This window comes from Ornithodoros turicata, chromosome 5 (assembly GCF_037126465.1).
Source record: "Ornithodoros turicata isolate Travis chromosome 5, ASM3712646v1, whole genome shotgun sequence".
NCBI lineage: Eukaryota > Metazoa > Arthropoda > Arachnida > Ixodida > Argasidae > Ornithodoros > Ornithodoros turicata.
Window position 1 is genome coordinate 75490905 of NC_088205.1, and position 25410 is coordinate 75516314.

The 25410-nt window shown below is 48.1% G+C and overlaps 2 protein-coding genes across 3 annotated transcripts; both read left to right on the forward strand.

The window, feature by feature from the left end:
* Positions 1 to 2356: 2356 nt before the first annotated feature.
* LOC135394826 (adenosine deaminase-like) lies at positions 2357 to 16032 on the forward strand. Of its 2 annotated transcripts, XM_064625842.1 has the most exons (9): positions 2357 to 2554; positions 3281 to 3306; positions 8891 to 8952; positions 9062 to 9184; positions 9817 to 10079; positions 10860 to 11005; positions 12647 to 12888; positions 15184 to 15310; positions 15833 to 16032. In XM_064625842.1, exons 1-9 carry the CDS (start codon positions 2425 to 2427, stop codon positions 15917 to 15919), a joined length of 1206 nt encoding a protein of 401 aa, XP_064481912.1. In that variant the 5' UTR covers positions 2357 to 2424; the 3' UTR covers positions 15920 to 16032. The 2 variants fall into 2 exon arrangements, with proteins under 2 accessions (XP_064481912.1, XP_064481911.1); XM_064625841.1 differs by lacking the exons at positions 2357 to 2554; positions 3281 to 3306 and adding an exon at positions 4325 to 4579.
* Positions 16033 to 20787: 4755 nt separating this feature from the next.
* Positions 20788 to 24762, forward strand: LOC135395939 (solute carrier family 2, facilitated glucose transporter member 8-like). Its single transcript, XM_064627024.1, has 2 exons — positions 20788 to 20800; positions 23279 to 24762. Exons 1-2 carry the CDS (start codon positions 20788 to 20790, stop codon positions 24760 to 24762), a joined length of 1497 nt encoding a protein of 498 aa, XP_064483094.1.
* The last annotated feature ends 648 nt before the right edge of the window (positions 24763 to 25410 follow it).

Consider the following 25410-nt stretch of genomic DNA (forward strand, 5'->3'; position numbering starts at 1 on the left):
CTCCAGCAAGACCTCTTCGCGACCTTGGCAGTGTGTAGTCCCCAAGCGTGTAGACATTTACGCAGTCAAAAAAATTCGTGTCGCTGCCTTAACGACGGATATGCTCTCGGAAATCAAGTCGCGCATGTAGAATGTCATTTTTGGGGCTTCGATCGTTATTGTGAAGGGGCTCGTTATTTTATTCGCCCCATTCCATCCAGCAATGGGGTAGAGTATCGCCTGTGGCGATGAAACTCCCCATTCTCCAAGGTCGCAAATAAAGTTGTTTCATTTTTGGGGGAGAATTTGCGATGGGCACGCGAGAACGGGGCCGTCATGCGCACAGTTACTGCCCAGTAAAATGGAAAATTCATCATGTGTTTCGATGAATAATTTTGTTCTCGCATTTTTATTTTTATTTTATTTTCGTTGTATTACTAGTAGAGCTTCCGTATAATCCATCTCCGTCGGAGATGTCAGTCCCTCTCGGTCGGAAGACACGCGCGAGGCAGAGAAGCGCAGATGTGTGACAGCCACACGTGTTTATGCTGAAGCGTGTATACCTTATGACAAATGGGTGTGCCTCCGTACACTCTAAAAACAGAACTTCACCGCATAACACGCTGTGCGCCCACCATTGCCACGTATGATAGGGTTTTCGTTTCTGATTCGAAAACTGATGGGGGCCTACGCCTTTTTGTGGCAATTTGGATATACGAAAATTGTCACAAAAAGGCGTACGACCCCCCCTCTGTCTTCCAATCACCAGCGATAACACTATCATTCGTGGCAATGGTTGGCGCGCAACGTGCTATGCGGAGTGTACCTGGGGTAGCCGGCTTGGCTTTGTCGAGACTCACATCCACCCCCACCCCTTTTTTTTTTCTATATCACGGTTGGTTATATATACAGGGTGTTTGCTCTAACGTGTCCAGAAATCATACGTCACCATCACCATCATCCGCATGCTGACTGTGAACTGTGGATTTTAAAACATTGCGACCGCGTTTCAAAGTCCAATAAGGCATTAAAAGTTCGAAAGCATCACATGCGGATGGCGGAAAATATTTCTATTATGAGAAACTGCGCCACATAGAACCTTTTTTATTGTGCATTGGTGCGACACTGAGTTGCTCTTCACAAAGCAGAAGGGTCATCTCCTATATGATGGCCTTAGTAAGCCTAACGAAGCGTAGAGGCCGCCATCTTGTGAGAGGAGGATAAGCGTTGAAGCGTGGTGGTGCTAGTGAAAGGGCGCGCCGTTGTCGGCCAGCGGTGGGCAACGTCACGACTGACGCCCTGGCGGAGTGCGCCTCCTGGGCCGACCTCTAACGCAGTGTTTCCCAAAGTGTGGTCCGCGGACCCCTGGGGGTCCGCGAGAGTGTCCGTGGGGGTCCGTGACCGTCTCTCACATTTCAGTGAGGATTTTCGTCCCCGCAAACACGCGCTCGTATATGCTGCCCGATTTCCAAACACCCAGAACTTCCAAAATTGCTACAAGAATGCTTCAACGGTTAGCTTCTAATTTCTGATAGAAAACTCCTCCAATGCACGTTTGTCCGCGTCATACACATACAAACAAGAAGAAGAAACCAGTCCGGAATCCTTTCTGAAGCTGTATCGAAAGCACGCAGCAGCTGACGAGGTTGCTGGTAATGCACTGGCTAGCATGGGAAATACAGTGCGTCATATCGTTTTGCTTCGAGGTCGAACTGACTGAGAGTGTTCCTGTGTTTAGCACATTTTATACTTGGTAGCCTGCGGACCTCTTGCAGCGATGTGACACTACAGATGATACCTCGCACTGAATGCGGCGTTGGAAGTCAACTTCGCTTCCGTCTAGACAGTCACTTGACCATGTTTATGCTTGCGCAAATGTAATTTCGTTCTTTGTTATACCCTGTCGCGCATATTAAACGCGGTCTGCCATGCAGTGTACACAGAGCGTATGCCGGTATATTTGTGTGTGTGTGGGGGGGGGGGGGGGTCCGTGAATTGGTTCTCATCGCTTCCGGGGGTCCGTCACCGCCAAAAGTTTGGGAAACGTTGCTCTAACGGAACTGTGCCGACATACAGGGTGTGTGCAGATAAACCTCACTGGCATTTCATTTAATTTATTTGCACACATTCAGGCACTGTCCACAACAGGAAGCTTCCATTCCGGTATACCCAGAGCCGGTCACACCCAATCACTGCCAGTAAGTCGCGACATTTGGAGTCTGTGAAGACTGCCCATTCCCGCGGTGTAAGATCAGCGATGTGTTGTAGAAAAAAAAGGATGACATAGAGTTCCGCAGCTGTGGAGGAGGTTCCAGGTATTCAGGTACCGCTAGGGGCACTACCGGTGAGCATCTAAGTGGGTCGTCGTTTCGCTCTCTGCGCCGATAGCTCCCCTAGCGGTACCTGAATACAGCTCTCCTGAGGCCGCCATATCAACCTGTTACAATGCACGGAAGCAGACGCGTTCGCGCTCTGCTTGTTTTTATTTGTTTTTACGCTGAGTGTGGCTTCCAAGATTTTTGTGTAGCTTTCGCACGCATAAATACGCCATCGTACGCCACCAGAAGTCCCTCGTGTAAGTAGAGAACGAGTTACGTGCGGAAAATGCCGGTTTCGGTTTATCCGCACACACCCTGTCCCCGGTGGAAAAGGTCTGCAATCCCAGTGGTTTATGGGACCATTTCTACCTTAAACCACTCACGTACAAAGTGGTTCGAAGTGGTTTCTAGTGGAAATGGTTTTATAAACCACTTGGGATTACAGACATTTTTCACCTGGGGTATGTCTGAAATGTTCGGAATTCGAAGCCGGGTACCTCCCAGTGTCGACGTTACAGCTGTGACACAAGGAAGTCCGTGACAAAACAGATGCCCGTTAAACAAATGGTTTCGTGCCTGCATACGGTAGACAACGAGTTGTTGTTGCATTTCGTGCCTGCGTTCCGCTGCGCCGCTCATCTGCGAATAGGGCGGAAAAAGCTGGAAAACAGATTGTTAAGGATTACCTTCCGAATATATTATGGGGCATTGACATCTTGGCGTCATTCGCTGCCTAATATTTTGTTCTGCAGCATAGAACAGCTTCATTTTCTTCTCGTTTTTCCTTTTACGACAGCCATCGGTCCGTTTAGGAAAGTGCTGCGTCCTATCGGATGTTAATATGAAGTGATTGCGAATAACATATTGACTCGCGTTATCTCATTACTGCGTACTGACGAAGAACTGGAGGGATCGCTTAGAGGTCTTCGCGACTAACTCGCGCGGGCTGTTGTCGTCATGATGGTTCCTCTTCTTATTTTCAGTAAACTGGGAGAAACCGAAGCACCGGGTAAGCCGAAGGCACATTATCATTCACACGGCACAGATCCACAGTAAATACTCTCGCTGCAGTTACGCGATAATTGTCCGCCCGCAAATTTTCGTGGGCATTGCGGCGAGGTTCTGTTTCGAGAGTGTAGAAAATTAACTATGTTACGAGTTGCTCAGAGACGGAGTCCACCTTTTTGTTGCTCCTCCAGAAGCGCGCTTTCTCTCTTGCCCTTAAACGCGAAGGAGAACAAGAGGCAGAGGGCGTCTTCGGGAGCCGTTGCGCAGCTGGCAAAATGGCGTATAGGTGCAGGCTAGCTGCTGGGTGAACTCCATTATGTAAAAGCCTAAGAAGGACGACACACAATACACGACGTTGCGCAAGCACTGCTTCAATGCCGAAGCGTCGGCGCGTTGCTGGCATAGCCTGAAGATCGCAGCATCGTAACGCCGTCCGTGCTCCTGCAGTGAGCGGCGTACCTTCAGGCTATGCCAGCACCACCGGAGGTGGGCAACCCTGAAGTCATGTTATAGACTCGAAGCCTGGTTGGACCGGAAGTCAAGTACAGAGAGGAAGTTGTGTTTAGATCGGATGTGGACATCCGGAAGTCAACTATGGACAGGAAAAGGCGCTTAATGCTAACGCATTTCTCTCGCATTTACCACCCTATATCGCCACTGAATTTTTGATGATAGGGATAAGCTTGCGTCTGTATTTGTATCAGCGCGTAGGGTACTATGAGGCCCGTACGGGCCAGCATGCCCACTTGAGGAGCGAGGAGTGCTTCGGTCATTGTCAGCCGATCATCGGAACAAGACACCACCGCAACGAAATCAGTTGAACGTGGTGGACGTAAGACGACTTCAGCAACGTCTAACTTTGACGGCGGCGCAGGCTCAACGGTGAAGTTTGCGAATCACGGTAAATCAGCAAGCGTGCCGTATGCGCGAGCACAATCAGAGCAGACATTACCACGGGGAAAGTCCCAACCCAAGATGACATCATAGCAGCACGATTCAAGCACGAGGAATTCAACGATGTAATGTACGTCACTTATCATAACACGGGAAGTGCATTGTCCAACGTGGCAGGAGATAATCGTTCGCTGCAGTCAAACGGGGTTACTAGATTTCGCAACCAACGACAGAATGGCAAGGAGATCGTAGGAGGCACGGCTCCGGAATCGGCTAGCGCGTGTACGAGTATGCCGTCAATGTTCCATGCCACAGTTGTCGAAGGCACAGTCCGTCCTCCTCGGCCTACGACCGCGCTTACATGTTTCGCTGTGCAGCAGGTGAGTGTAAGTGCAGTGGACAGCGGTTCGTGCGTGAGGAGATTGAACGGCACGATGTGCGGGTGCTGCATTCGTTCGGATAGCCGGGATCCGGGCGGTAAGAAACACTTAATTGTTTGTTAATAGGGAGGAAACGACTGATTTGTATCACGGAGTCGTGAGAAGAGCTTCCTGAAAACCGTTCTTGTAGTCCCGACGACACCTGCGACTATACCAGGCGACATGGCCGCGTATGCTACACTAAAAGCGGGTACGAGTTTACGCCTGACGCTGGTTGTTGGGGCGAGACGGCGGATGGTTGTACTGGTGCTGGCATAGCACTGTCATAAGCGTGACTGTAGGAGATGAATCGACGACGTCTGGATTCTGCAGATGACACACGACACCATCATAAGCAGCGCCGGCCCCAGGCATGCGCTGCTGGCTCCCCCAAAGCGCGAGTCGAATGCGCTATCTAACTGCTATCAATGCAATGCTGGTGATAAAAAAAGAATCTCTTGACTTATCAGATTTCCCCCTTTACCCCGAGTTTGTCAGAAAGAGGGAAAGACAAATAGTTTTGCAAGTATGTACCTAATGTTCTATTTATGTCTCTACCGGTTGTTTCAGTTAAATCCCCCGCGCTAAATCGGCCTTGGCCTGTCTGACCTCCCATCCGCCCTCTCTCTATCTTTAATAAACATATCCCCACCCGCGCTAAATAATTCGTGAACGGGTGCACCAATCGACGAATTTTCTTTTTTACGAGTATCTGTCCGATACCATCACACCGTGTGAATGAGTGGGGGACGCTCATGATTTAAATAAAAATTCAAATCAGTTTCGTAAAAAGACACAACTTCTAAAGCAGGGTGCCCTCGGCATTAAAGTGGGTACTACTCCTTTTGGGACCTTGAGGGGACACATGGTAGTCTAGCCAACAGCTGTGTACCCATATGAATGTGTATAAAATAGGCCATTTCCGTGTAAACGTCGCCCGCAGACAGCTGCAACTGTTCAAAATGGGTCAATCTAGCACTTCCCTCTGCACCAGCTGTGAGACGTGATGGGTGATATTCCCCACTGCATCCTGCACTGCCGGCAACACCTTCTGCACTGTGATGCCCTCTGTCGTCGTCGTCTATCCCAACTTGGCTACGGCGCTATGACACTGGCTACCCTACTGGGTCCCGTTCGTTAGCCGACCCAGTGGGCAGTCACCACTGCGCTCCTCCTCTTTCTCCACGCTTCGAACCTTGTCAACGCCTTGTGATTGTGTGACCGTGTGTGTGACTTTTCAGTTTTAGTTTTGTGTTCTTCCTTTCCTTTTCTTCTTCGTCTTCTCATTTTCTTCCTCCTTTTCCTTTGTTTTTTGGAATAGCAAGCCGACATCCGTCTGGCTGGCCTTTCATTTCTTTTTTCTTAATAAACATATCCCCCCCGCCCCAAGCCATCAAGTAGAGCGCACAAAGGCGGAGTATATCAACCTTCAGTGTAAATATTTTGTGGTACTGCTGGGGCATTCTTGTTTGTTTGTTTGTAAGAAAAAAAAAGAGAGGAGAAACTGAACTCGTCTCCCGACTTGTTCTGCTACACTCTTAAAAATGGGGGGGGGGGGGGGTGATGGCAGGATAGGCTCGCCGTTGTTGGCCACACAGAAGTGGGCGTCGTCACGACTATAGCCAAAAAAAAAAAGGAAAACGCATAGCAAAACAAAACACAAAGGAAGGACGGACGGATGGAGGATAGAGGAAAATGAACTTCACCACATAGCACGCTCCTAGCCAACCATCACCCCGAATGACAACGCTCTCGCTCTAGATTTGTTGAGAACGGGAGGAGGAGCCTATTTTGTGCCGTGCATAATGGCACAAAATAGGCTCCTCCTCCCGTTTTCAACAAATCAGGGGCGAGAACGTTGTCATTCGGGATGATGGTTGGCTAGGAGCGTGCTATGTGGTGAAGTTCATTTTTAAGAGTGCAGGTGCTCTGCTGGCAAGTTCACTATTCACTGCTCAGAAGTCCACTATCCACATGTTCACTATTCACAATTATCCACTATTCACACTTATCCCAAGATCATGCACAGAGGATGCTAGAAGGTTGTATCCATCCCACAGCTCTGGACAAATTTCACAAGTGCCGCCAGGGCAGCATCCCTCGTGTTCGGTGCCCAAAGTCCCATCACCTTCACTATATCGAAGACCCTGCTGTCTAGTCGAGCAAGTGTCGCTTTCAGTGTAGTGCTTTGAGATTGCATACCTATAGTGCAGTGCATTATAATATGCTTTATAATATAATATGGCATTTTTGTTGTTTTGTCGCTGATGATTGGGAATTAACGTTTTTCCTTTTTTGCTTTTGCGCTTCCATCATTTTTGTATCAGGCCCCGCACCTGTTCATAGCACGGGGCATCGCGCTTGCCTTGAGGCGACCCTCAGCATAAGTGGACATAGCAGAGGACGACGGACAGTGCTGTCGCTTTCTCCAGCCGTTCGGGTGCCCTGAGACGTTGAAAGTGCAGGAGGTGGTAGAACTGTAGCGGGCGAGGCCACGTAGGGCTGACTGAGCTCGAGCCAGTGGCGGATCCAAGGGGGGAGGGGGGGGGGGCGATCGCCCCCTACAAACCGTTAGTTTATACATTGGATTTCCCTCTCCCCCCTTCCCACTACGCGCTCCGACAAAGAAATCCCCCCCCCCAACCGAGGGCCTGGATTCGCCCCTGGCTCGAGCCAACTCTTCGCGAATCAAATCATTTTACGTAGAGTATCAATAGTAGCAGTGTCGTTAAGCGATGTGATTCCACAAGTAGGGCTGGAATGGGCACGGCACGGCATCCTCAACGCGAACAAGGGACTTCGTGATGAGGACCTGAAACGCAACGCGTCACGAAAGGTATTTTCTGCCGCGTCGACAGCCGCCGACATAAACTGGGGCTTCCAGAAGCATGCCAGATTGCATGCGTATAGACGGCATTTCAGGGTTCGCAATTAAAAACGAAGATATATTCTTTTTTCAATGACTTCATATTTCGCTTTCCGAACATTGTTCTTTATTTCTCATTATTTTTTCGGAATAGCAAGCCGACATACCGTTTGACTGACCTTTCCTGCTTTTTTCTAATAAATATATCCCCCCCCCCCCCTTCGTGGTGAAAACGGCATGCAGAGATTATAGCAATGTCCGACCGGTCCAACCGGCAATGTGTTTCCGGTCGGCCTTGAAGATGCGCAAGTTACGACAGTTCTTTTATTTGAGTCCGGACCGAACCCGAGCTTTTTCGGTGTGGTTATGAAGGAGCACTCTGCCGCGGAACGACTTGACCTGCAACGACCAGGGAAACAGGCGAATCCAATCCCAACCGACCCGATTCTACGCAGGATGTGCTTGAGCTTGTCGACATCGGTCATATGCGGATTGACCTTAGCGCGGAGGTGTACGACGTAGAAGTCTCCCTGTCGTATATAACACTTTGAAAAAGCTTGTGGTGAGCATTGACCGCCTTGTACGTTGGTCGTCTGAGCACGTTGGCAAAACACTGACCATGCAGTGTGGTCGGCCTCGTGGTTGAGAGACCAGCTCATAGCGAATGCGACATCGCTGACCTTCATGTCATCGTTCGAGATGCGTTTGTTTACGCCTGCAAGTCATCGATGTCGTTGTAGTGGATACCAGAAAAGAAAGGAGGGCGAAGTTGACGAAGGGCGGGTGCAGGTATGAAAGGGGGCGCAGGGGGGTCAGCGCGGTCGTCCACAAGGGAAGATGCCGGAACATTTTGCGGTTACATGCGGCATTGGAGTTCCTCGCAATAATCGCTGGGAGCGTAGTTCCAGGACCAATTAGCGGCAGAGGGTGTTCACTGGTAGGATGAGGAAGGGACGACCATCCACCAAATATTAAGAAGTGTGAGGAAGACTATACGGACGAGGGCGAAACAGACGGTTTATGTCCCGAATCGTTCGAACAGAAGCGGGCGTACCGATGACTAAGATGACGGGGTTGTTACCGCTACAATACACAATGTACATGTTTTTCTTATTGTTTTCTTTATTTATTTTTTTTTATTTTTGTACGGAGGCGACTGTCACTTTAGGGAAGAAAGCGCGTTTCTGGCGACAAAAACGACCTCGAATCGAAATCTAGTCTATCTCGGTGGCCATTACCCCTCGCACCATCGGCTCGGCCATTTTTGTGAAAACGGAATACAGACACTATGAGTGCATGAGTGCTCGCGATTAAGTTCCGTGACATCATAGAACGAAGCTCTTTGTTTGTTTGCTTGTTTGTTTTCTTTCTTTCTTTTTTCTATAGTATTGTCGTATGCACGTTAGATCCAGCTTCACGTTCACCTGGACGGGCATCTGAGGCATTCCACCATATGGGAACTCGAAAGGTAAAAAAAAAAAAAAAGAAGCATTAATTTCAACAGCCATAATCTAATGCACTCTTTGGAGTATACTTGAGCAAGTGGCTCACATGCATGTTTGTTATTTACTCCGAAGCAAAAAGAAGTTAGGCCTGGGCTACGAAAGTGTGGAAGACATTAAGAATAAAACCAAGCCATCTGAAGGAACAACGTTGAAAAATTACCTCAAAGAGATGCCAAGATTTCTGAGGCTCCTCGTGTAAGTTGTGACCACGTTCACGTGAATCATAATATAGTAAAAACAGAAAACAGACCACAGGGAAGTACAGTCTAAAAATTGAACTTCACCGCATAGCACGCTCCGCGCCAACCATTGCCACGAATGATAGAATTATCGCTTCTCATTCGAAGAGAGATGGGGCGTACGCCTTTTTGTGTCAATTTGGATTAATACGGTAATTGCCACAAAAAGGCGTATGCCGCCCTCTCTCCTCGAATCAGAAGCAACAGCCGTATCACTCGTGGCAATACGTTACGTGGCAATACGTAAAAAAAAAAAAAATGGTTGGCGCGGATAGCCAACTTTTTTTTTGTTGACAAATCTGGAGTGACAAGAATCTCATTCTGTCCAATGGCTTGCCTTCAGTGTGTTACGTGGTGAAGTTTAAGAAGTGTAGGGGACGTTCCCCTCCAAGCAGCACAACATCGCGGCCCAATATTGGACCGATATCGCGGCGATGCCAGCACATGGCCGGTATTGCCAATATTGGTCCAATATTGAATCAAGATGAGGCTTGGACCACGTGACCCGTCTCTATTCTCATTAGGCGGGGTAATCAACGAAGGCAATTAACATAATTAATTAGCGGCCGTTGCCACCATGTCATGCAGAGGAGACCGGGACGCCATGACCCGGGTAGCTTACGAGGCCGGTGTGGATCAAGCAAAAGACGGTATCATCTACAGCGAGATGCGGATCTTCCCTTACATGATGGCAACCGACCATACTCATCTGCAGGGATACACCGGCAACGTGTCGACGTTGAGATCGCCGTGTGACGTCATACAGGCAATTCTGGACGGGTTCAAGAAAGCGGAGGCCGAGCACGACATCAAGCTGAGACTCATTCTAGCGTGCTTCAGAGACAAGCCTGGTAAGACGAGGTGCTGCATTGGAATAAGCTTGCGGTACAGCTACCAACATCTCATATCCTCGGAGCCTACACTCTAAAAACAGAGCTTCACCGCATAGTACGCTGTGCTCCACCCATTGCCACGAATGATAGGATTATCGCTTCTGATTCGAAGAGAGAGGGGAGGGGGCGTACGCCTTTTTGTGTCAGTTTTCATATATCCAAACTGCCACTAAAAGGCGTACGCCCTCCTCTCTCTTCGAATCAGAACCGATAACCATATCATTCGCGGCAATGGTTGGCGCACAGCGTGCTATGCGGTGAAGTTCTGTTTTTAGACTGCACCTTCACTTCAAATTGCTTTGCCTTAGTGCTGTGCTCATTATAAAGCACGCTAGTGTGTATAGGCTAAGGTCGGTCTCGCAGGCCGCAAAGTACGAAGCAATAACTTTCCTGGAAAATCTGACCTACAGTGAACTGCCACTTTAAAGCACAGGTCATCCGCAAACTCGCCGCGCGACGGCTCTGATGCCTAGCATTGTCGCAGCAGCTATTCACCTCTAGCAGAAGCAGAACAAACCAGTTGTGTTGAACGCACAAAGATGCATGGTTGGGAACGTGTAGTGGATGTGATCGTAGCATCCTTGCCTGTACGCTGGCACCACTGTGTTAAGAGGCATGCGACGGAATGCAGAACAACCGTAATGGTGTTTACCAGCTGCGATCGGGATTAGGAAAGGGTTACCAAATGCGTGAAGGCTTGCGGAACTGACTGAATGGTTGACATTCGTGTCTTTCAAGAATGGTCGCGCGACATTCTGACCCTGGTGGACAAATTCAAAGACAAGGGCGTAGTTGGCATCGACGTCGCCGGTGTCTTCGACAGTGAGCCCACAGAGAGGGACGGAGAAGAGATATTAAGCGAGCAGGTTATTAAAACGTTCCAGGTACGTTGCTGCTTGTGTTTCTTTGCTTCAATAGTGTCGTCTGCTAATCCTGCGTTTTGGGGCGTTACCTTTGATTTCAGGCCTGAAGTGTAGAACGTCTGCCTGAGCACTAGTTAGTGTTACGCGTACTTCTACTAGCTACTATGGCATTTTTATTGGCTCCTTCTCCTGCCGACTTGATGGGTGTTGTAGGAGCAGAGAAATTTTCTTAAATTTTTCGTTTGCCGCGTGTTGTGCAACAGATATGAGCTCCTGGAAAGGAACAAGAGAAGTCCACATCACTTTGTGACGTACACAGTCCCTGCTGCTCGCCGCGCAGGTCCGCAGACGTCACAGGAACAGATCTGGAAGGGCCTTTGCAACACCACTATATAAATGAAGCTTGCGCATTTCCTCCTCTCCCTCTTTCAATTAAGAGTCAGCATGCGTCTGCTACCGCGATTCACTGTTCTGCGAATTCGAGAACCCACAAATGATTGCACCTCTCCTGGAACCCGCAGACCTAAGTATTTAGACCAAAAGCGCAAAACGCTTTCCAGAAAATCAGTTTCGAGAAAGACTACGTTTCGACCTTTATTTCCAAGTTTTCCCATTTAGTACTCGCAGACGTTCAATCACAACTCGCAGACGACGGTGGTTCGTCTTCATGGCCACGTCCGCTGGAAGCACGGTCGTGATTGGCTACGGCCGTTGAAAACACGATCCTCATTGGTTGACTCGTAACTGTTACGTCACGGCGACGAGCGCGCAGGCTTTCGGTATCTACGCACTTAAAAATGACTGCATATAGCCGCATAGCGCGCTCCAAGCCAACATTAAACCTCGAATGATATCGTTATCTGACCTGATTTGTTGAAAACGGGAGGCGCACGCCTTTTTTGTGACACCTACGCTGTTCATAATTGTCACAAAAAAGGCGTACACTCTTAAAAATGAACTTCACCACATAGCACGCTCCTAGCCAACCATCATCCCGAATGACAACGTTCTCGCCCCTGATTTGTTGAAAACGGGAGGAGGAGCCTATTTTGTGCTCATTATGCACGGCACAAAACAGGCTCCTCCTCCCGTTTTCAACAAATCAGGGGCGAGAACGTTGTCATTCGGGATGATGGTTGGCTAGGAGCGTGCTATGTGGTGAAGTTCATTTTTAAGAGTGTACACTCTTAAAAATGAACTTCACCTCATAGCACGCACCTAGCCAACCACCACCTCGAATGATATCGTTATCTGACCCGATTTGTTGAAAACGGGAGGCGTACGTCTTTTTTGTGACAATTATGAACAGCATAAGTGTCACAAAAAGGCGTACGCCTCCCGTTTTCAACAAATCAGGGCAGATAGCGATATCATTTGAGAGTATGGTTGGCTAAGAGCGTGCTATGCGGTGAAGTTCATTTTTAAGAGTGTACGCTTCCCGTTTTCAACAAATCAGATCTGATAACGATATCGTTCGAGATGATGGTTGGCTAGGATCGTGTTATGCGGTGAAGTTCATTTTTAAGAGTGTAGGTGGTGTTGGCCCTTGTCTGCTTTCTCCAGGCGTTCCAGGCATAGTGGCTCCTGATATAGAATGTTTCATGAATGAAACAGGGCTTGGAGTCACGTTAAATGTCACTTCCCTGCTCCCGTAACCTCCAGGAGGCAGAGAAACGCGGCATCCACCGGACGGCACACGCGGGTGAAGCTGGGCCTCCAGGCAACATAATACGTGCCATCAATGAACTGAAGGCCGAACGTATCGGTCATGGATACTCTGCGATCAGGGAAGGCGGCGAAGCTTACAGACTGGCACTCTGCAAGGGAATTCACTTTGAAGAAAATGTCAGCGGCAGTTACTTGACCGGAGCAGTCCAGAAGGACGAGACGCACCCAATATTTAGGTAAGTAAAGCATGACGAACGCTCATGACTGATTGTCGAATAGGTTTTTTTTAAAGACAATTGTCGTCTTTTGAAGACAATTCTGCGTAGAATCGTCGAGTATTTTTGCATGTCAAGTTCCTTGAGGAGTACAGAAACATCTCAGTCGTGGTATATCAAAGGAAACACAGGATGTATGAACAAACACCCAGGGCTTCTACCGGATTTTTACACTCTATATTGTAGCAAGTCCTACATACGTTTAGGCTACGAAACGTCAAATGCTATATTGTGCAGATGGGGTGGTTCTATGTTTAATAAAACGTGCATTCTTGAACTGCTTTACAACTCTTTGTAAGTCTGAGGAATGTTTCGAATGCCTGATTTCGATGTCCTTATCGCGAGTGAAATTAGGTTCATGAAGCACCGGGACTTATAGGTGACCATATAGTAGTAATAAATGAACTGTGTTTCGAGCGCTGGATTTACGAAGTATTCGTACTATAGCGGCACTATTATCTACTGAAATAAGTCAGTCGTCGAAAACCCGATAATTTGTTCAAGTTCTTACACTTTACCGCATAGCACGCTTTGCGCCAACCATTGCCACGAATGATAGGGTTATCGCTTCTGATTCTAGCCACACGCAAAATTTCATGTATTAAACGGAATGACATTTACTTCACCTTCTAACCAACCGTTACCTGGAATGATAACGTTCTCTCCCCTGATTTGTTGAAAACAGGTGGCGTACGCCTTTTCTGTTACGATTATGTTCGGCATAATTGTCACAAGAAAGGCGTACGCCTCCTGTTTTCAACCAATCAGGAAAGAAATTTTTCATTCGAGATGATGGCTGGTTACACTCTAGAAACAGAACTCCACCGCATAGCACGCTGTGTGCCAACCATTGCCAAGAATGATAGGGTTATGACCTTTTTGTGACAATTTTTATATATCCAAATTGCCACAAAAAGGCGTTCGCCCACCTCTCCCTTCGAATCAGAAGCGATAACAATTTCATTCGCAGGCAATGGGTGGCTAGGAGCGTGCTACGCGATGAAGTTCCGTTTTTAGAGTGTAGGATGTGAAGTAAATGTCATTCCGTTTAATGCATTAAGTTTGCCGTTTGGCTATAGGGTATAAGAGAGAAGTTTGCATACGTCTTCTTGTGTCAACTTCTATACATAATAATTGACACAAAAAGGCGTATGCCTCCCTCTCTCCTCGAATCAGAAGTGACGACCCTACCAATCGTGGCCATGGTAAGCGCACAGCCTGCTATGTGGTGAAGTTCTTTTTTTAGGGAGTAGGCACCTTCAGGCTTGCGTTACGTTCACCCACACTCTTAAAAATGAACTTCACCGCATAGCACGCTCCTAGCCAACCATAATCTCGAATGGAGTTGCCTCAGGACAGAAGCCGCCGATATTTCGAACAGAGACTGTTCTTCTGCTGGGTACCGTCCTCATCATTGGCATGGTATTTAAAGGGTTGGGTGTGGCGTGTTTGAAGGTTCATGCGAATTGTGTGTCAACGGCCCGGAGGGAAGAAAGCTTCCGTACGGGCTTTTACGGCCGGAGTGAATGGCTGCTTTGTTAGAGTGTGGAGGGGATTATGTGAACGTAGTGATCTAGGCTACAGACCGGTTACAGAAAAATGGAAGGTTCACGAACACGTGGACGAAACGGGACAACAGGCAAGAATTGGCAAGCATAGCGAAAGATAAGGAGGTTAGTGGTTAATTTTGGATTTCTGGATTTCTACCCTGGATTTCTACCCATCTACATAATCTCGAATGATATCGTTATCTGCCCTGATTTGTTGAAAACTGGAGGCGTACGCCTTTTTTGTGATAATTATGAACAGCATAAGTGTCACTAAAAAGGCGTACACCTGCCGTTTTCAACAAATCAGGGCAGATAACGACATCGTCCAAGATGATGGTTGGCTAGGAGCGTGCTATGCGGTGAAGTTCATATTTAAGAATGTGTTGTGTGTTTCAGACTCTGAATAATTATCTTCCACTGTTATCTATACTGTCCGAAGGATTTCAGAGCTGGAATTATCTTGTTACGTCTCTCTGAAGCTGAGAAGACGACGACCGCAATGTTGTTTAATATACAGGGTGCTTCACTTAAGAGTGACCCCTAATGCTGATGGCAACCACCTGTTTGGGCGGCAAAAACCTTCACAAGCATGACGCAGAAGGTTTCTGATTTTTATCTCAAGTACTTTTTTTTATATAATGAGGGGTAACTCTTAAGTGAAACACCCTGTATATGTTCTTTAATGAAATAATTTCTCACTGCGCAGGTTGATTCATGACAAGGCAAGCTTCTCGATCAACACGGATGACCCCACCATCACTCAGGTTACTTTGGAACACGAGTACAAGCTCCTACGCTCTCTTGGTGCCACGCTCAATGATATTATTGACTCGGTCAGTAATAACCTCAAACACTATATACACATATCCTTTACGCACACTACGAAAGTCGTTATGCACTATTGCGATATGCCCGATAGCATTCATGTCGGCTCTACAATCCACTTTACCGCTTATAAACAAGAGGCGCCATCTGCGCATGCGCGGGATTACTGTGGGCAAAAAACAAAAACAAAAACCACGGAACGCAGCGTGAGATTGCGTTCCGCAAGTGCGACATCGGCCGTGTTGCACTGCTATCCCGCTGTCGACTGTCTCCTTCCACAATACCCGAGCTCTGAAGGAAGCATGCGTCGTGGACCGACTTCAGGCGCAACAGCGTCGACATCTCTCTGGAAAGTTCGTCGGAAAGCGCACGGAAAACCTGAAACAGCACAGGCTGTGGCAGGGATTCGAACCCACCACCTCCCAGTCTTTATAGCATGACTTTGGAGATGCCACCGAGGCGCCCTCGTGTGTTACAGAAATTCTGGGTGAGTGCAAATGTGATCACCATGACGGTTTCTTTCTTTTCAGAACTTGTCCGCGATCAAAGCAGCCTTCTTGCCTGAGAAAGAAAAACAGGAACTCCTCAAAAAATTCGAGAGACTGAACGGCCTCTGAACTGAACTGGAACCGCCTCTGCGTGCAAAACCCCGCCGCATTCGAGACTTTCGTGGCAAAAGAGCCACGCGAAATAAAACCACACCCCTTTACGCAAGGGATGACCATGATAAGTTGTGTCCACGCAATAAAAATTCGTAATTACAACGTCGAGGTGAGGCAGAGGTATACCGTGCCAGTGGCCGTCTAATACCCTATACACTCTTAAAGGCGAACTTCACCGCATAGCACGCTCCTAGCCAGCCATCATCTCGAATGAAATCGTTATCTGCCTTGATTTGTCGAAAACGGGAGACATACGTCTTTTTTGTGACACTTAGGCTGTTCATAATTCTCACACACACGCACAAAAAAAAAGTTCAGCTGTTCAAGATCGACTCTAAGGGTGACGCCAGCTGTGGCCACTGTCAACAACCCGAAAAAAAGCGAACACATCCTGCGAGACTGCCGAGCATACCATTCTGCGCGCGAAGCCCATCTCCCTCGCTCCACCTCGGGCACGCTAGCGGACATCCTCTACCCCGCTGGTTCTTCTGCCGAACGTTCCGCCAAAGCAAGAAACCTCATTCTCTTCCTGCTGAAGACAGGCCTTGCTCATCGACCCATCTATTACTCTACTCTCCCCGATGAACTCGTGCACCCTCACCGCATCCCCATCCTTCAACCTCCTCTGTCCTCCATCCGTCCGTCCTTCCTTTGTGTTTTGTTTTGCTTTGCGTTCTTTTTTTCTTTCTTTTTGCTATAGTCGTGACGACGCCCACTTCTGGGTGGCCAACAACGGCGAGGCTATCCTGCCATCACCCCCACTCCCCCCCTCATGTTTAAGCGTGTACCCTGCCCGGGGCCGTCTAATACCCTACACTCTTAAAAATGAACTTCACCTCATAGCACGCTCCTAGCCAACCACTATCTCGAATGATATCGTTATCTGCCCTGATTTGTTAAAAACGGGAGGCGTACGCCTTTTTGTGACACTTTTGTGGTCCATAATTGTCACAAAAAAGGCGTACGCCTCCCGTTTTCAACGAACCAGGGCAGACAACGATATCATTTGAGATTATGGTTGGTTAGGAGCGTGCTATGAGGTGAAGTTCATTTTTAAGAGTGTATTGTCAGACGGCAGAGCTAAGGCCGTCAGCGGAACGGCGGTTACTTCACCTGTAGTCCAACCATCATTTGGAATGACATCTTTCTCTAACCTGATTTGTTGAAAACAGGAGGCGTATGCCTTTTTTGTGGCAATTGTGAACTGTATAATTGTCACAAAAAAAGGTGTACGTCTCCCATTTTTAACAAATCGGGGCAGAGGACGATGTTATTCGAAATGATGGTCGGACTACAGGTGCGGTAACGGCCGTTCCGCTAACTGCCTTAGGTTTGCCGTCAGGACTACACTCTAAAAGCTGGATTTCGCCGCATAGCACGCTCTGCGCCAACCATTGCCACGGATAATAGGTTTATCGCTTCTGATCTTATGATTACAAGAGAGGAAGGCGTACGCCTTTTTGTGTCAACTATCATATATCCAAATTGACACAAAAAAGGCGTACGCCCTCCTCTCTCTTCGAATCAGAAGCGGTAACCCTATCATTCGTGGCAATGGTTGGCGCAGAGCGTGCTATGCGGTGAAGTTCATTTTTAAGAGTGTACGCTCGAAGGAGCCGTGCTAATGGCTATGTCACACTAAGATTTCCAGGACATTGATACGCGCCGGGGCCAGCGACTTGGCAAATTGTGGAGCAGACTTCGACTGGTAAGCGACTCTACACTCTTAAAAATGAACTTCACCACATAGCACGCTCCTAGCCAACCATCATCCCGAATGACAACGTTCTCGCCCCTGATTTGTTGAAAACGGGAGGCGGAGCCTATTTTGTGGTCATTATGCACGGCACAGAATAGGCTCCGCCTCCCGTTTTCAACAAATCAGGAGCGAGAACGTTGTCATTCGAGATGATGGTTGGTGGGGATGGTTCGGGGTCGGGGCGAGTTCATTTTTAAGAGCGTAGGGGTGAGAATATATTACGCAGATATTACGCACCCTGTGGATTCAAATACTACTGTACTGATGTTTGATTTTTAAATAAATTACCGTTTACGTTAACGAAACAAAATAATAATGATGTGATGTAACACGTTGCGCAAGTGAAAGAATAAAAAGTCATAAAGGTATAAAAACACTGAAGGTAATAAGAAGCCTCACCTATACCGTGTGAGATACAGTCTCGGTGATCTATACCTTACATATGGTAAACACCTGGTATAGACGCGTGGTGGTACGTTAGCCCTGCTTTATACATTTTTTATACACTGTTAAAACAGAACTTCACCACACAGCACGTTCATAGCCAACCATCATCCCAAATCATATCATTCTGTGTATTGATTTGTTGAAAATGGGAGGAAGCGCCTATCTGGGACACATTATCTTGTCCCAAATAGGCGCCTCCCCCCTGTTTTGAACAAATTAGGACACAGAATGATATTAATCGGAATCATGGTTGGCTAGGAGCGTGCTATGTGGTGAAGTTCTGTTTTAACTGGGAGGTACCCAGGTTCGAATCCCGGTGCCGGCTGTGCTGTCTGGGGTTTTTCCTGGGTTTTCCTCAGACGCTTTCAGACATATGTCGGCACAGTTCCCTTAGAGGTCGGCCCAGGACGCACATTCCCCCAGGGCGTCAGTCGTGACGTTGCCCACCTACGTGAGGCCGACAACGGCAAGCCCGTTCACCACCCACCACCACCATCTGTTTTAACAGTGTACCCTCGTGCAGGGTTTGAGGTACACATCCGGCACTTCATACATCTTCTGTACCTTACAAAGATATACACATGAAGCAGAAGGTATAAAAGAGGTATAATAGCTCATTATTTTACATTTTTAAAACAATGATACATGGGTTAACACTATAGGAGGAAGCCGATAGGTGATTACCGCACACACAATGGAACCACTAAAGAACTATTCCAAAGCATTGTCAATGTCTGAACAATATAACTAGATAATCGAGTGAAACCGCTGCGTACTCAGCTACAGAGGTCTACATCGGACTCATCCAGCTGATTCTGTGTGGCAAGCGGGCAAGTGGTCATCGGTGCTTTCATCGCGGACGTCATTCGATATCCGATACGAGTGATAATCCTGAACCGTGCCTGCCTTAAGCAGTCTGCTATATCTGTGACTGTGCATGACAATGAATGTGCAAGCAAGTTTGCATATTACGTAATTCGTTTGGTACGCAGTTACTTCTTGTTATCTAGCAATTCCAGAAGTGAACAATGGGATTCAAGCGTCACTTTGATCTGTTGTAATCTTTTGTGAGGACTGGCTTGGACAAAGGGACCTTGGATAAGGGCAAAGCCCTGTGAGATACAAAGACTCGATAGCAGTAACTATTTGGACAAAAAAAAAAGTCATTCAGAGATATGTCTGACGTGGGACGTCAGGAATCTGAACTCCCGACAACAGAACCCCGATACAGACAGCTGAATTGAATCTGTGGGTGCAGTTCTACGCCATCGGCGCAAATGTGTTAATCTCAAGCTGTCTTCTTCCTACACTCCAGGATGGAATACCAAAGTGTCGCATCAATACCACTGCTCAAGCTGACACTAACGGGGATTGCCATATCACCATCGCCGAAAGGCAGACGAAGAGCAGGCGTGCGCGTGGGATGGGCACTGAAGACGCTACGGGAGGATCCCCGACGCCATATTTTCGCTCGATCCCTACACTCTTAAAAGAGAACTTCACCGCACGCTGAAGGCCAACCACCCTTGATATGTGGAAAGCGCGGGGCCTATGCTTTTTTGTGACAATCAACTTAACTGTATAAGTGTCACAAAAGGCCTCCCGTTTCCAACAAATCAACAGTGACAAAGGTATCATCCTGTGGAATGGTTGGTCTTCCGCGTGCCATGAGGTGAAGTTGTGTTTTAAGAGTGCAGAGCCTACACTCTTAGAAATGACCTTCACCGCATAGCACGTTCCTAGCCAACCATCATCTCGAATGATAACGTTATCTGCCCTAATTTGTTGAAAACGGGAGGCGTACGCCTTTTTGTGACAGTTATGAACAGCATAAGAGTCACAAAAAAGGCGTAAGCCTCCCGTTTTCAACAAATAAGGGAAGATAACGATATCGTTCGAGATTATGGTTGGCTAGGAGCATGCTATGCGGTGAAGTTCATTTTTAAGAGTGTATAACGCGCTTGAAGATTCTTCTCGATAGCCTTGGCAACGCTTCATGCGTACACTCTTAGAAATTAATCTCACCACATAACACGCTTCTAGCTAACCACCGTTCCGAACGATATCATTCTGTCTCCTAACTTGTCGAAAACAGGAGGAGGCGCCTAACTTGAAGAGGCATAATGTGTCCAAGATAAGCACCTCCACCCAATTTTCAACAAATCCGGAGACGTATACAGGGTGTGTGCAGATAACAGGCATTTGCACACGTAACTCGTTGTCTACACTCTTAAAAATGAACTTCACCTCATTGCACGCTCCTAGCCAACCATCATCCCGAGTGACATCGCTCACACCCCTGATTTGTTGAAAACGGGAGGCGTACGCCTTTTCTGTGACACTTATGCGGTTCATAATTGTCACAGAAAAGGCGTACGCCTCCCGTTTTCAATAAATCAGGGGTGTGAGCGATGTCACTCGGGATGATGGTTGGCTAGGAGCGTGCAATGAGGTGAAGTTCATTTTTAAGAGTGTACTTACCTGAGGAACTTCCGGTGGCGCACGATGGCGTATTTATGCGTGCGAAAGCTAAAAAAAAATCCTGAAAGCCATACTCGGTTTTAAAAAATAAACAGAGCGCGAAAACGTCGGCTTCCATGCATTAGAATAGGGCAACATGACTGTGTCAGGTGAGTTGTGTGCAGGTACCGCAGTGCCGGAGTATGCTTTTAAGGAATAAACATCCCTCCAGCATGTGTGCCAGCGGACAGTACCTAAAGGCACTGTCCCTAAGGCAAATTTGGGGAGTATGCCAATGATCTCGATACCATTCCAGAGTTGCTATTGATATAGCAGGCCCTACACTCTTCAAAATAAACTTCACCGCGTAGCACGCTCCTGGCAAACCATCATCTCGAATGATGACGTTATCCGCCATGATTTGTTGAAAGCGGGAGGCGGTCGTATTTTTTGTGACACTTATGCTGTTCATAATTTGTCACAGAAATGGCGTACGCCTCCCGTTTCCAGCAAATCAGGGCAGATAACGATATCATTCGAGATGATGGTTGGCTAGGAACGTGCGATGCAGTGAAGTTCATTTTTAAGAGTGTATATCACCACCTGTACTCTAAAAATAGATGGTGGTGGTGGTAGTGCTGAAAGGGCTCGCCGTTGTCGGCCTCACGGAGGTGGGCAACGTCACGACTAATGCCCTGGGGGAATGTGCGTCCTGGACCGACTTCTTAGGGAACTGTGCAGACATAAGCCTAAAAATAGAACTTCACCACATCTATTCTCTCGGCTGGGCGTACCACGGCAGATAACTGAGTGACCGGGGTTTACTTCTGAACTCATGAAGGAGGTCGCGCGATTGGTGTCGGCCACACAACTGAGCGCGACCCCTTACCACCCGACAGGAAATGAGTTGGTGAGGAGGTTCCGTAGCACCTTAAAGCAGATGCTGTGAAGGATGGCCCAGGAACAAGCCTCACATTGGGACCGGTACATTGCCCCGCTACTTTTTTGCATACCGAGAAGTGCCCCAAGCTAGTTTAGGGTTATCATGCACCCTTTGAGTTGCTCTATGGGAGAACTGTGCGTGGTCCCCTACGAGTTCTTAAGGAGTGCCTCCGAGGTGACAAAACCTATATATACCAGTATGTATTGAATCTCTGTAGCAGGTTGGAAGCAACCTGTAAGTTGGCAAAGGAGGGGCTTAGCAAGGCAAAAGGTAATCAGGCGAAACAGTACAAAGCTTGACGGTGAGCTGGTTGGTATAAGTTCGTACTTGAAAAGCTTAGGCACTGCGAAGGAGTCACACAAGATGACGAGAGAAGAGAAACACACCGCACGCAGAACAAGTGCCACTATAGCAAAGTCTCTTTTATTGACCCCTGACTTCCCGCCAATGGACAGCTGACATTCTCCCCCCATCTATGCTGAGAAGAGTTGATCCAACAGCACTCGCTCTCCGCATGCCACGAAGCACTTCTCGTCAAGATGCTGCATTAATTCATCGAATGCTGCTCGATTTGGCTTCTTTTACAGCTCAGTGGAGTTACCTTGAGACAAGTTGACCCTCTCAGATGCTGTCACTGCGGTGCTCTAGGTGCCCCTCTCAAAATTGCTTGGTCCCTGGCCAGATCCAGCCCACCAACGCTTTGCCTTCAAAGCTCTTTTGACCTTTTTGGACATCACATGACCATAGCCGATTAGCAAGCGTATTCTTATAGAATAAAAATGCAAACAGTATTTCTAATTTAAGCAAATGTAGCGGAAAGGGACGGCTTTACTTTCTATGAGCAGCGGCAGCGGTATTGCGTGTGTCGATTTCGGCATTGCGCTACTTTTTGCTTAAAGAGGTCGCGACATGTCAGCCCGGGGTATCCCAGATAAACGTAAAAGACGGTTCTTTGCGCCGATGTGAATCTGCATTCGAAGTTTTACAGCGTAAATGGCAAAAGAAGCGTAGAAAATTAGCACCGCGAATACCGAAACTCACCCGGTGGTGGTGGTGGTGGTGGTGATAGGGCTTGCCGTTGTCGGCCTCACGTATGTGGGCAACGTCACGACTGACGCCCTGGGGGAATGTGCGTCCTGGGCCGACTTCTAAGGGAACTGTGCCGAAACTCACCCGGCTCTGACATGACAGCGCGCGTCGCGGCCAATGAGGCAGCGCGACAAAGGTCACGTGCTTATAGACGGCTACCAATGGAAGTGGTCGCAGCTCTGATACCTCTGACGTCTGTGCTGTAATCTGCGTGTGCTCAAGGGTTTGCTTCTCGTCAAGTACGACAATATATTTTTTTTTTCAGTACTCTCTAGAGTGCAGTGTACAATGCGAGCATGATATAATGAACCACATCTATCACAGTACCACAACCACTTTAAGTATCAGATTACACTATTCTGGCAATGGGTACAAGACTGAGTACAATAGCCACGAACGTGCCAGAATCATATCTAAGTATAACAAGTCCAGATTGGCCACCCATGTGACCAAGCAAACTAACTATATAATATAAACGACGATGTAGACAGTACCCGTCGCCAAAAAGCCCATATTAACCAGACTCGTCAGAGATCCCGCTACGGAGACAACACCTGTCACTCGACGATTCGATACTTGTGTCCACGCCGTGGGTAACAGACTGGATTGTTGGCAGCAAGGAGAAGCACACGTCAGCCCCAGACGACCACTGCTTGGATCGGATCCTTGAGCGTGGGCACCGCACTGGGCTACACGTCATCGGCCTTTCCCAGCATGGCAAAGCTGGACAGCGGGGTCTTCCTGAATGAAGACCAACAGACCTGGTTCGGAGCACTCCTGACACTGGGTGCTTTGATTGCTAGCCCAGTGGCCGGATTATTAGCGGATGCAACGGGAAGACGGGGAACGATGGTTATATCCGCAGCAGGATCGCTCTTAGGGTGGTTGACGATCGCCGTGGCAGGTAGAAGGACGGTGCTCTACGCCGGAAGGATCGTCACGGGTTTCAGTGTGGGAATGACGTCGTTAGTCGTTCCTATGTACGTCAGCGAGGTGAGTGTTGCACGTACCCGTGGAGTACTGGGCGCTGCAGTGCAACTCTCTACCACAATCGGTATTGTAAGTGTTTATGCGTGTGGCAAGATTTGCGAATGGAGACTGCTGTCAGTAACATGTATGATTCCGCCGTCGTTGATGGTCATACTTCTTTGGTTCGTCCCGGAGTCTCCTCGATGGCTACTCGTGAAAGGGAAGCGGAATAAGGCTTTGCATGCTGCGAGATTCCTCTACGGAGAAAGCCAGGATACAGAGACTCTGAGCGATGCAGTAGAAGAGAGTGTGTCCACTGAAGCCTTCAGAGTGAGGGAACTGAAACTTCCATCGGTGTGGAGGCCTCTTCTGCTCAGCGTCTTTCTGATGGTATCGCAGCAGTTGTCCGGAATCAATTGCGTTATGTTTTACGCTGTGAAAATATTCCGCGACGCCCAACCAGCTAGTGATCCAATGAACTCTATTATTGGCGTTGGTGCAGTACAGGTCGGCGCTACGCTATTCGGCACTCTGGTCATGGACAAACTTGGGCGACGAAAGCTCTTGCTGACGTCCGTCGCCTTGCTGGCAGCGAGTTTGTGCTCTTTGGGGACCTTCTTCTACGTAAAAGAAACCCAGGGCAGCAATTTCCTAAGTGATGTTACTTGGTTCCCTTTAGCCAGCCTCGCAATCTTTATCGTTGCCTTTTCGCTGGGTATGGGCCCCGTACCATGGCTCATGGTTTCTGAGTTGCTATCACAACGGATAAAAGGATTCGCAACAAGTGTGTCCACGTGCTTCAACTGGGGCACAGCCTTCATCATCACCAAGGTATTTAACGACATGCGAAGCCTGCTCGGTTCATACGGAACCTACCGGTTCTTTTCTGTGGCAATGGTAATATGTCTCGTCATTGTCACCATATACCTACCGGAAACAAAGGGGAGGACGCTAGAAGACATTCAGCGGAGCTTTCGCGATGAAGAACAACGGGGAACAGCTGGACGGTCACCTGCAAATGAAGCCGTGCTACAAGTCCTTGACGGTGCACTCTATGGGCCTCCGCTGCCGGAAGTTGTCAAGCATATGCCACAGATGACGCAACGGGTATCGAAGGAGAGCGTTCACTGAGCGGCGCAGAAGTCGTCGATGCCCAAGAGACCCAGTCGACTGCCGCCGACGTACGGCCATTCCGTGTCGCTTCGAGACGGTCAGCTGGCGTAGAAGGCGCCGTAGGCCTACCAACAAAAGCAGAAGTTGAGGCAAGTGTCTCCGTATTCCTGACGATACGGCACTCTCATACAGAGAATACTGTCAGCAGTGAACAGACGCAACCTGAGGTTCCAGCAGAAATAATGACTCCAGCATCGAGCGGAGTAGAAAGCAACGCGGATCATAATTGAGTGACTGCCACCGTAGCGTGAGCGCACGCAGGCGCGCGCTTCTTCTTCGTCCCGCGGAGAATTGGGATTGAAATAAATTTCGTCTTCGTTCCTGTAACTGTGTGTGCAATGTTCTTTTTTTTTTACTTTTTGTCGGACTTTTATAGGTAGTCTGAAGTGTCTGACTAAGTGCTCAAGTGTCCAGCTAATAATGAAACCGAAAATAACAAGGAAGTAAAATGGGAAGAACATCATAAATAGTAACAAAAACGAAAATAATAACGAGAAAAAGCAAAATTCCGGAAAGCGCCCAATAAGTAAAATTAAGTGTAAAATTGGGGGGGTAGATAATTAACATAAAGAGGCGGGTAGCTAGACATGTGGTGAGGCTATAATA

Coding starts and splice junctions, on each gene's coding strand:
- LOC135394826 (XM_064625841.1), top strand. CDS start 4,328: ATGTACGTCACTTATCATAACACGGGAAGTGCATTGTCCAACGTGGCA. Junction 4,580..8,890: donor CATGTTTCGCTGTGCAGCAG/GTGAGTGTAAGT, acceptor TATGCACGTTAG/ATCCAGCTTCACGTTCACCT. Junction 12,889..15,183: donor GAGACGCACCCAATATTTAG/GTAAGTAAAGCA, acceptor CTCACTGCGCAG/GTTGATTCATGACAAGGCAA.